This window comes from Portunus trituberculatus, chromosome 39, assembly GCF_017591435.1.
Source record: "Portunus trituberculatus isolate SZX2019 chromosome 39, ASM1759143v1, whole genome shotgun sequence".
NCBI lineage: Eukaryota > Metazoa > Arthropoda > Malacostraca > Decapoda > Portunidae > Portunus > Portunus trituberculatus.
Window position 1 is genome coordinate 14,276,322 of NC_059293.1, and position 12,676 is coordinate 14,288,997.

At 37.9% G+C, this 12,676-nt stretch overlaps 1 protein-coding gene and 1 long non-coding RNA gene across 3 annotated transcripts in view; one reads left to right on the forward strand and one right to left on the reverse strand.

Moving 5' to 3' along the window:
* The window catches only part of LOC123515596, a 291,197-nt gene that overhangs the window by 187,608 nt on the left and 90,913 nt on the right, over window positions 1–12,676 (reverse strand). Inside the window, exon 3 of the mRNA XM_045274373.1 lies at window positions 12,470–12,510. Coding sequence (XP_045130308.1) covers window positions 12,470–12,510 — 41 coding nt within the window. The remainder of the gene's footprint in view (window positions 1–12,469; window positions 12,511–12,676) is intronic.
* The window catches only part of LOC123515597, a 57,773-nt gene that overhangs the window by 10,289 nt on the left and 34,808 nt on the right, over window positions 1–12,676 (forward strand). The window lies entirely within an intron of this gene.

The window sequence follows — 12,676 nt, forward strand, 5'->3', positions numbered from 1 at the left end:
TAATAATTTATCCAAACATTTTAGGTATTTATGATATCAAGTAAGGAAAGAAATGTAGAAAAAGAACAAAAAAGGTCCATATTTAATCCAACGCCTGGTGGAGGTCATTCGAAGTTTTCTAGAGTATTTTCATGACTGCAGTGAGAGTTTAACAAGAATTCCACATCAACAAAGCAACATTATAAAAAAACAACACTTACAATAACAATTTCTGTAGCTTCAAAAGAGTCCTTATGAGAGGAAGCTCATAACCACTTCAGCACTGAGACGCATTTTTACCTTGGCTTTTTAGGTATTATTAGAAGATTTTATTTGCATTAGAAACTGTCTATGGAGGTCAAGAGATTAATGGCCAGAGTCTTTACTATTCTAATCCCAGCATTTGTTTCTGAAGCTGTATAAAATCGCCAAAATAGTAACCAGAATGAATATGAAAACGCATCTTGGTACTGATGTAGTTGAAAACACTAGCCTTTATCCTGTGACCTTCGATTCCTGCCTGTCTCAAAAATTCCCTTGCCAAGCGACCTTCAAGAAAATCACGTGACCTCAAGTGACGCATGCTTCTTTCAGTCTTATCCTTTTATGTGACCTTTAGCTCCAATGTAAGGAAGCAGTTAAGAGAAACATGATTTATAATGTTTTACTACTGCAACTAAATTATTAAAATATTCTCATGTTGTCAGTGTTTATGTTATCATATATTACAAAACTTCAGCCTCCATGTCTCCATAAAAGGCATATCATATGAATTGTTTTTTGTTTGTATTTCTCTCTCTCTCTCTCTCTCTCTCTCTCTCTCTCTCTCTCTTACATCGGTGGTAAATTAAGTGCCTGCCTGCCAATTAATCAATCAATCTATCAATACATCTTGCTACCTAACTATTTATCTCTTTTTTTCTACATATCAGTTTATCTGTATATCCATTTATCTATCTATCTATCTATCTATCTATCTATCTATCTATCTATATATATATATATATATATATATATATATATATATATATATATATATATATATATATATATATATATATATATATATATATATATATATATATATATATATATATATATATATATATATATATATATATATATATATATATATATATTCACAGTTACATCTACATATATATCTATTCATCTGTTTATGTTTGTCTATTCCATTTATCACCAGAATCTTACGTCACCACTCCTCATTTCATAAGTTCTATTAGATGTCACTTCATTCCTTAGTAACAATCTTCAAGTTTATACTCGCTAAGTCAATCTAACCCTCACGTTACCACAATATCCATGTTACCACAGCCTTCATGTCACAACAGCTGTCATATCATAAAACTCGCCATGTCAGCTGAATCGTCGTGTCATCACAGTCCCAAAGCCATCATGTCCCCACAACTTTCATCAGTCATCATATTACATTAGCTAGTCATCATGTCGTCTCAACCCTCATGTTACCACAACTAACTTAAGCAAACGATGAATTCCTATCTCAGTATCCAAGAGTAATAAGAGAACAAAGACCTCCCCTATGTATTCTTGCATATATGCACTTGCAACGAGATACATTTACTTTAACGAAGAAAAAAAAAACACAGGAAATAAGCGAGAAAGCTGAATAGTGTTGAAATATTTAACTGCACCAAGGAAAAGACCGCCAGAAAAATTCGTACCCAGCAAAACGAGCAGCTAACAGGCAGCAGAACCGACATATTAAATTAATAATGGCATGCAATGAAGAAAAAAAGCCCTGTTAGAGAAATTTCGTTTTGGCCATTGCAACAATATCATTACTTCTCAGTCGACGGAAGCTTTCAGGCTGATGACGTTCATGGCATATGGTGGAAGATTGATACATAAGAATGAAAAGCGAAACCATGCAAAAATATCGCTCTAATCCAATTGTACATTAACGACTGTAATGCAGTACATGTCCAGGAGTATTAATGAGCAGCGAAAAAGTGAACATTACAGCGCTGGACGGGCCGGGCATTAATATTTCTGTGGAATAGGCTTTAGACTGGACAGGGGGACAGGTCTGCAGGGGATAGCAGACGCGGCAGAGCACACGCTGCCAGGGAGAGTACAGGACACAGCCAGGCAGCACACGGGTCACCAGAGACAGTGCAGCACGAGTGAGCGGTGTTGCTTGTCGACCACTGGCGGAACACAGGCGCGGAACACATTAAAAGAACCCGCCAGAAGCAGTAAAGAAGGGAGGAATAGTCAGGTTAGGGACAGGACAGACAGGCACGACCCACAGGCATCCATCACGAGGACGGCTGGAGGTGGGAGGCTAGGGAAAAGGTTAAGACTGTTTGGAGTTAGATATTAGCAGGAAGGCCAAGCTGACACCCGCCTCCAGCCTGCCGTGGATGTGTAGGTGATGTTTGTCTGGTCTGTTGGCAGGTAAAGGTTATCTTGGCCAGATTTAGCACACGCAGCAGGGAAAATGATCACCTGGCGATACAGAGCATGAACCTGAAATACTGGCGACATTCAGGTGTTTGCATGCCATGAAATTGTTACAAAAAACGGGGAAATAGCTTCATTTTCTCTGGTAACACTTTTTAATTGCTAAAAATGTTTTCCTTCAGCCGCGTTAAGACTTCTTGTTACCAGCCAGATCTGTTGCAAGGCGAACTGAGTAACCTTTCAGGGGGAGGGGGAAATAAACTCCACTCTGCAATACACGCACACAACTGAACACGTAACACTACACAACACAAACTCCCGCAAAGTTCACACTAACTCTGCACTGCTGTGATGTCTGCCCATGCTACTGTCCTCCCTCGTCTGTTTTGTTTATACACGCTGTTAAAGCAATCTCATATGGTAAATATTCCTGATGAATATTTTCACTATGATTTCACACCTTAAGATCAAAATCTATATGGAAAGATGTGCTGCAGGAGATGCCAATGCCAATGTCATCTACAACTGACTCATGAGAAATTTCAATGTTAAAACTGTTTGAGGCAAGTAAGGAAAAAAAAATTAAAATGAAACCAATTTATCGTATAAGAATAATTTGGCATATTACGAGCAAATGAGAACACTTGGTCATAGCTGGTAAAGAAAATATGATAAACGAATGATATAACATACAAATGTGTGTCCATTAATACACAGAAACACAGATATAGATAAATATATCCATACATAATTGAAACAGATATAAATAAATGTACTTTCTAGAACAATATCTGCAAGATAACACCATTAAGTATCTCTTCCGTGTCTGTGTTTGCCACGAATCTTTGATTTCTTAATCTAAGAAACAACACTTTACGCAGAGTCAGCAAGTAGCTTTGAAACCCATACTATTTATATCAGTAAAAGTTATGTGATTCTGTGTCAGACATTCCTTCCTGGCCCGTGTGTGTGTGACTTCTATTGTCCACACAACTCGCTTCGGGAGTTTACTGTGCAAACTAAAACCTGTTTCAGAAAACCTGCTTGAGAGAAGCACACAAGACGAGTTTGCAACAATTAATCGCAAGCAGAATCCCACCACTTGGCTTCCCAATGGCCAGACTCGTCTGACCGTAAGGACAAGCTTTGTGTTAAGGTGGAGGTGGTGGTGGCCCTGCCCAGCACACCGGTATGTCACAGTACTGCAGGAGCCATTCTGTGTCTGCTCAGCGTTATGGTGTGTCACGTAAGATTCAACGAATATAAGTCAGTGTTTATCGTTGGATTTTTTTTATCTATCAATAAACAATCCTTTGTTTTAATTTACTCAATTTCTGTACATGTCTGTTTATGTTTCCAAAACTTAATATCAAACAAAAATATGGAAGAAAGCTATTTATTTCTTAATAACAGCGCAAGCAGCCATAAAAAATAGACTAGTCAGAAAAAAGACGAATATCCCAAGAAGGAAGAAAAAAAAGTGTATATATATATATATATATATATATATATATATATATATATATATATATATATATATATATATATATATATATATACAGAAGAAAAAGACAAGAGAAAGCATTAATACCAAGAGATAATATGCCCACAAGATAGAACAAGAAATACGAGAGCTAGCATAGAAACGAATGAAGAAAGAGTAAAAGAATAACAGACAGACGAGACAGACACGCACAGACACACGCAGACAGAGTTAAGGCCAGACAAACTAAAACGAAAAAAATATGAAAAACAGCAACCATAGAGGCGACCTGTAAAAAGCCGGCAAATGAGTGACATGCCGCACTGACTAATTTACCTCCGTCAGGGATGAAACAAAAAAAAGGAAGGAAAAAGTCCACACAACTCAACCTCTGTGGGCGTGGGCGTGGGCGTGGCAGGGGTGATATATGGCTGTAGACGTGATGTGGTTGGGTTCGTGATGGTGGTGGTGGTGGTGGTGGTGGTGATGGTGATCTGTATGTTTGGTCAAGGCTATAATGGTGACGTTCGGTGCTGGAGGAAAGTTACGTAAAGATATGTTTGTTGTACTGGTGATGTTTATGATGATGGTGGTAGTGATGGTGAAATTTGGCTTGATCTCCTAATAAAGGTTAAGGACGACTGACGAAGGCTGTCGTTATTCTTGCTCTTCTTCTTGCATTAACATAGGAAGTGATCTAGTTGGTATGTTTTGCTGAGGAGGTGCGGTATTAATGCAGCAATAGTGATAGAGATACAATTCATGGTAATAATGGTGATTCAAGCGATGTTACTAATAATTGTATGGAGATGATGATGAAGGTACTGAACAATGTGTGGCAAGAGTGAAGTGGTGATGATTACCTGAAGATGCTGGGTGGGGTTCCTATGGTCTTTGTGAAGGTGATAGTATAGTAATGTAGAAAAACAAGGTGGTTAGAAATGCTACAAGGACGTGACAAGCGCGAAATAAACCTCATATGACTTAACTGTCTTAATCATTAATAAAAAAACGAACGAAATTAATAAAATCATAGCGATACTATTATCCTATACCAGAATCTAAGCTTATGTTGTGTATGGCATCACTGCGCCTCACTGGGAGATGAATTTCACACTCCAATGAAAGACACACACACGTAGGTATACTATATAAAATCCCCTGTACATTCACGAAGAGCCACACTACATCCCGCACCTTTCCCAAGCAAGAGAGGAAGTGAAGGTGGCAGTGAATGAACATACGAGTAAATTCAGTGTTTCTTGCCTCCATTTTTGCTTGTCTGCCATAAATTGAGCCTCCAGCCTCTCCCTTCGCTCCCCCAATGCACAAATTTATGTACACCTTCTGCCTTAACCAATTGTGTATTTCAGGTGAACTGTTTTACCTCCACTGGGTGAAAAAAGGAGAGTATATTAAATTCCTTGGAGAAAATAAAGTTGCTTGTGCGATTTTTTTTTATTCCCCGGGTAGTGGTTATGTTATTCTTTCCTGCTGTAGTCACCGCATGTGCTCTTCTGTCTTAGGCTCCTCGTACTGTCAAAGTTCATGTCTTCAGCCCTTCGTCAGTAAAATAAATGTGTAGTTCATGAACCCACATATTCGTCTAAACCTTTTTTCTTGTTCTTTTTCCAATTCTCTCGTAATTCTACAAGTTCCTCCCTCTGTCACGTTAGGAAAAAAGTCACACCGTATCCTCTTTCCTGGCACAGGGTTCTCCTACCTTTCTTTTTCCATCGCCCTGCCTTTTGCAATTCTTTTCTCTACCCATCTCCTCAGTTTTGCGATTCTTCCGTGGGTCGTTTACCTCACCCTTGCATCACAGCTTCCCCTATCCACCCAAACTTTTCCTTCCTCGGTCCCTGGGGTGTGTCTGCCTACTCTGCATGACCTGTGGCGTGTCAGAGCATTGCGTTATATTGAGCAGGGGATCATGAAGTGTGACTACAGTGAGAATGACGTCGCCATACACTCCGAGGCGTCATGCGTGGTGTGTCATGAGTAAGTAACACGTGTTTGAAGTGTGGTGTGCAGCATGAGCAGTCTGTCTGTCATGGGCGGTGCATCAAGTGTGGGGGCGGCGGCAGGGGTCGAGAGAGGGAGGGAGGGAGAGAGGGAGGCACGTGCAGGGTTCTCTATCCTGTGTTGTGCGTGTTGTGTTGTGTTGTGACGGTGTGTGAACGCTCGGATCTCTTCACAACCTGGTTTATGTGCAGTTATGTGTCTACGTGTGTCATCGTGAAGGAAATTGTTAGTTTTCCTTGAGATCTTTGTTATCTATCATATGTTTTTTTTCCAATCCGACCTCTATTTATATTATTTCTATCTATTTCGTCTCATATTCCTGCTGTGTGTCTTGTTTTCCTCTGGTTTTCTGTAATTTCTGGCAGTCTGTGTGTGTTATTTGTGACGTGTCTGTGTGTTCAGTGTTATCTCCCTTTTGTCTGTATTATTTCCATATACTGTGTGTTATTTGCATATTCTAATTGTTACGCCCTTGCTCTATTTATCTTATTATGGGTCTTGGCTAGCTGTCATTCATATCCAGTTTCATGTCATACTCTCTCTCTCTCTCTCTCTCTCTCTCTCTCTCTCTCTCTCTCTCTCTCTCTCTCTCTCTCTCATCTTGTACTATTTCAATCTGCTTTAGTGTAATTTTCGTCTGATTTGTGTTCTATCCTGCAATGGTCTGTTTTACTCTTAAGTTCCGTTAATTCCAACTAGACAGTATATTTTTATTAATTTTATTCTCGCTAACGTATTCCCGCTTTACGTTATGTTAGTTTTCGGTACGGGGGTAAACATCTGACATTGCTCTATAGTTGTGTTATTTTGGGTTGATTTTTTTTATTGTTTAAGTGTCATCTCATTCCATCTTTTATCAGTTATTTTCAAGTCACCCTTTTCTACAAGCCTTTCTCATCCTAAATTGGTCATATTAAAAAGTCAACACAATAGAATAATGGTACTTGTTATTGTAATATTCCGACAAACATCTATTCTAACTTCATCTTCTGTGTCATCATTATCAGTCATCATCGTTTTGTAAGTCACTGCTGCCACTATTCTTCTTACCTCACTCCATCATCATCTATATTTTTTTTACCTTCACTATAGTAAGAGGAGACAAATCCCATCCTCACTATCATTAGTATTGTCTTTCTTGTCAGTCACCATCTCAATTATCACTATCAGTCATCGTCTCTGCCACCACAACCACTGTCTTTCCGACTATTGCCACTATCTCAGTCATCAATTGCACTATCTGTCACAAGTACATAGTAATCAGTCAATGTCAACACCTTTATCATCACTCATCACCATCATTACCATCATCATCATCATCTTCAGTTACCAGAAGCAAAATCATCACCACCACCACCACCATTAGCCATTACCACTACTACCACCACCATCACCTTCAGTTACCAGTACAAGAATGATCACCACCACCACCATTAGTCATCACCACTACTACCACCATCATCACCTTCAGTTATCAGTACCAAAATCATCACCACCATCATCATTAGCCATTACCACTACTAACACCACCATCAACACCAGCACTACAAGCATACCCGTCACCATCATCACCATCAACCACCATGAGTCACCACCACCACCACCACCACCACCACCAACACCAACACCACCTTCAATCGCCATCAGAAGGAAAATACCCAGTCACTATCACCAATCACCATCTTCACCATCAGTCACGAGCACCAATACTACCATAATCATCATCTTCAGTCACCACACTCATCACCAATATTCCAGTCAACCACCACCACAACCACCACCATCACCACCACTTCCAGCTAGCGCTTAAGTATCCGCGGCTGCATAATAACCTCCGCCATTTTGTATCCGTGCCCGCCAGCCTCCCTCGCTGCGATGTCGCTCATTAATTTGCTGAGAGAGGCTCGCCACCTGCCTCTCTCGGCCTTACCTGTCTGGCTGGGCTCAGGCTGCAGCTTTATGTCTCCGGAATGCCCTTTCTGTCTGCCTACCTGTCTGTCTGCCTTCTCCATTCCTTTACATGTTTGCCCACCGTCTGTTTCTCAATACCTGTTAGTTTTTCTGTCTAATTTATGTCTGTCTTTACGTCTATCTACCTTTTATCCTGTTTATTTTGATGTCTTCTTCCAGTTGTATTCCTGTCTACCTGTTTATCTGTCTTACAACTCTTCTGTCTCTGTGTTTTTCTTGATATCTGATAGCCTTCATGTCTAGATTCTGCCTGTCTTTCTGTCTCTCTTTCAACCTGGCTCCCACGTTCCCTCTCTATATCTGTCTGTCTTTCTTTTTGTCTATATGTGTGTCCTACTCATCTGTCTGTCAATCTACTGTCTGTCTCTAAATACCTTAATATCTTTGTCTATTTTTGTCTGTTTACTCCACACCATGCCTTCTTCTGTCTTTCTCTTGTTGTTCACCTGTCTACCTTTCTATCTGTTTATCCTTCCCTTCTACGTGCTTCTCAACTGTCTATACGAATATCTGTCGGTTTCTGTCGAAATTTTCCTATCCTGTCTGTCTCTTTTTTAACCTCCATTCCTGTCTTTTCATCTAAGTAAGTTTGTATGTCTACCTTTCTTCCTATCCATCTGTTTATGTTTGTTCTATTCTTTCTATCTCTCTGTCTATGTATCTCTCTCTCTCTCTCTCTCTCTTTCCTTTATCTCTTCATCTTGCTACCTCTCTGTCTCTGTCTCTGTCTACCTTTCATTTTCCTTTCCAGTCTTCTTAGTTCACCCTTCTGCCTATCTCTCATCTATGTTTCTTAATAGCTGTTGGCTTCCTTGTCTATCTTTCTGCCTGCCTCAGCCTGCTTACAATATCTAAATCTGTGTCTCTTCAATCATCCTGTTTGTCTACCTTTCTCCCTATTTTTTTTTCTGCATATCTCTAAATTTTTGCCTGCTAATTTGTCTCTGTCTCTATCTATTTGCCTGTCAATCTGTCAATCAATATCTTTACATTTCTTTTTACCTAGCTACCTATTCAACTGTCTGCCATTCTATCTCTCTGTCTACCTCTTGGAATATTTGACTATATACTCTTACATCTGCCTACCTTTCTGTCTTTCCGTCAGTCTGTCTTTCTGCCTGTCTGTCTGATTGCCTGACTATTATATGTATAATGGATGATGCAAGTCTTTAGAGGCTTACATCTCTCTCATTCTACTCCGGACAATTAATTATTGGTGTACATGATTATTTACTTCTCTCATCTTTATTTAATATTGTATTAAATTTCCTAGTATTCTTTTAAGGCGAAATTGAATCAATGTGAAAAAGAGCCCTATCTTACAATGCCTGGTAAATAGTAGTAATGTCCACCTATATTCAAGATATTATTATATCTACCTGCGCAATAACGATGAACACATATTAGCTTCTTCTTCACTTATAAAGGAAAATCATAAAACTTACAATAGACTAAAATATCACATTTTCTCTACCTTAATGGAGACGCAACGGTGCAAAAAGGGCAGAGAAAAATTACCAACAGAACAAAGAGAACAGTTATTGAAAGTGAAAGAAGATGTAGAGGATAAAAGAGTGAGATGCAGAAATTATTTGCTTCCGAGCTACAAAAAAAAAAAAGGAATAAAAGAAACTGTAATGGACTGGAATAACCTTAAAAAAAAAAAAAACAATAAAAGAAACATAATGAGAGATACAAAACACATGATAATTCCTTACACTAAAGCACTGGACCAGGACAGTAAAACCGTCATTAACAAAAGAGGTATTTGATGCCCTATGTTCAACCTCCACCACCACAGGAGGAAAGAATATGCAAAGAAAGAAGATAAAGAAGAACTGATAGAGGAAAAACACACACAAGGAAGAGAAAATAAGAATTAATTGATCAAGTAAAGCTTTGCAGAGGGGGGAGGAGAAAGAAGAACTGATGGAGGAAAAATTGTGCAGAGAGGGAAGAAGAAAGATATAAAGGAGGAAAATACGCAAAGAAAGAATGATAAAGAATTCATAGAAAAAAATGTACAAAGAATATAGAGAAAGAAAACAAAGAAGGTGGAGAATATTTACAAAAAGGGATAAAAAGATTTTATTGCATTAAGTAAGAAAGAATAGAAGGAATAGAGTGACTAAAACCTTAAGAATAATTTTGTCAAGTATTTAACATCTAAAACAACGAAAACGTATCAGAATCTATGAAATAAGATTTTACTGAATGTATCCACCTCTCTCTCTCTCTCTCTCTCTCTCTCTCTCTCTCTCTCTCTCCTTCTTCATGGTTTCTTATTCCTTCATCCGTGACTCCCCTTTCATCGACCCTGTCTCCCCTCTTATCAAATTTTCTCGTACCCGATTCGGTTCCTCCTGGCCCGCCGCTCCCCTCGCCCTGCCTGACGCTGCTTAGTCGACCAAAGTAGGTGTCAAGTGGAGTTAACAGACACAATAACAGTAATAATAGTAACAATAGTGGCAATAATAGAAGAAGTAGTAGTACTAGTAGTACTACTAGTAGTAGTAGTAGTAGTAGTAGTAGTAGTAGTAGTAGTAGTAGTAGTAGTAGTAGTAGTAGTAGTAGTAGTAGTGATAAAAATGATAATTATAATTCTTATAATAATATTAATAATGATGGTGGTATTGATGGTGAGGTAGCATTATTATTATTATTGTCGTTGTTATTACTATTATTATTATCATTATTATTATTGTTATTATTATTATTATCATTATCATTATTATTATTATTATTATTATTATTATTATTATCATAGTTATTACTATTATTATCATTATAGAAAAAATTACAGTAGTAGTAGCAATAGGTTCTGTTGCTGTAGTAGTAGTAGTAGTAGTAGTAGTAGTAGTAGTAGTAGTAGTAGCAGTAGTAGTAGTAGTAGTAGTAGTAGTAGTAGTAGTAGTAGTAGTAGTAGTAGTAGTAGTAGTAGTAGTAGTAGTAGTAGTAGTAGTAGTAGTAGTAGTAGTAGTAGTAGTAGTAGCACTAGTAGTAGTAATAGCAGCAGCAGCAGTTGTAGCAGTAATGGCTGTACAGTAATCGCAGGAGCAATTTCTGTAGTAAAATGTTTTGTTGTTGAAATTATATAGACATGATATTTCACTTGTAACAAAGAACACATGTATCTGCTGATAAACTTCACTGTAATATATATACATATATTTTTTTTCTTTCAATACTCTAAACAGAACATAAACTTTCATTTATGTCTTTAGTTTTATGAACGCCGGAGAAGAATGTTGACTGTCACACCCTACAAAACAAAGTACACAACACCAAGTCACCATTCAAGCAAATCTACAGGCTCACCAGCAAAAGCCACTCTTCAGGACTTCTAACATCCAAGTCTATAGAACAGCTATCCGAATAAAGAAAATTTCAAGGAACAAATTTATAGATCGACATCTAGAAAAATACTTACAAGCAGATCATACAAGCCTTCAGACAGTAGACTTATATGAAACCAGTCCATGCCAAGAATGAAAACCTCATCGAAAATATCTACTATGCCTTTAAGAAATATATCTTTAAACTGACCAACCAAGCTTTAGAAAAACCAGTATACTCAGATCACCAAACCCTCTCAGACACATTTAAGAATAAAAAAAAAGAAAGAAAACAAAAAAAAAAACATGTATTTTCAGCCTTCAAAAAGCTGAGTCTCTTCACAACTCGAACATCGAATCTTCCAAGTACAAGACTTATTACTGAATGAAGAAGAAAAAAATGAAGAAAAACAAGTCAAATATTTTGTAAGGATCATCCCTTACGAGAGGCAAGAATGACACACCTCAAGACACTTCAGGGGGCGAAACATACACAAGGCAATACAGTGGAATACATAGAGTACACACTAACAAGGAAAAGTCATTAGTAAACAACAACAACAAATCGCAATCATGAATAATTACAATCTCAATTGGCTTAAATATTAAATACAACCTCTACAGAATGCATCGTTTTGAAGGCTCTTTCTCAGGACAGTTCTTAATTTAATATTTGTATCTGTACACTTCTTAATCTAATATGTATCTGCTACCTTAAGTGATAAACACCTTCAGTAGGCCCTTTCTAAATTTTGTTGCATTCTGCCTAACCTCTTACATAGAAAAGAAATAATAAATAAGGTTCAAAAGAATCTGGTGGTGGGTGTGACCTAAGACAAAAAATAGCAAGAAGAAGAGAGGTTAAACGTCTGAGTGATTAATACTGTGCCTTTTTCATTTATGTCAACAATTGACATAACTGAAAATAATATACTGAATCTTTCTAGAAAAAATATATATAGATTCCGTATTGTTTAGAGAAAGTTGCAGAAGAAGAAAAGACGTATCAGAGTGGTTAGTGATTAATGAAACGTGTGCCGAATAGCAATGAAAGGGTTAAGGCAGAAGGATGATACAATACTTCTCGAGGAGTCTTCATAATTCCACGAGTCATGGTTTATCAAAACACGTTATCACTTCCAGTGAAAGACACAGTTACAATATTTTTAGATACAGATAAATTTCAGCGCCTTCAAAACGTTCCACAACTCAAATCAAAACACTTACGTACCATGATGCATCTTCAGCAGTCTCCACGAGGCCACTCTCGCTCTGTGGGGAGATAAAAAAAAAATGTTTATTGAAGGCAAGCTTGTTGAATTTTTATTGGAGGAAAGTACAGAAGACTCCTCTATCGTCTTAACCTCTGACTCTGAAAATGGCGAAGAAGAGGCGGAGGAAAAGGAGGAGATGGAAGAGGAGGAGGAGATGGAAGAGG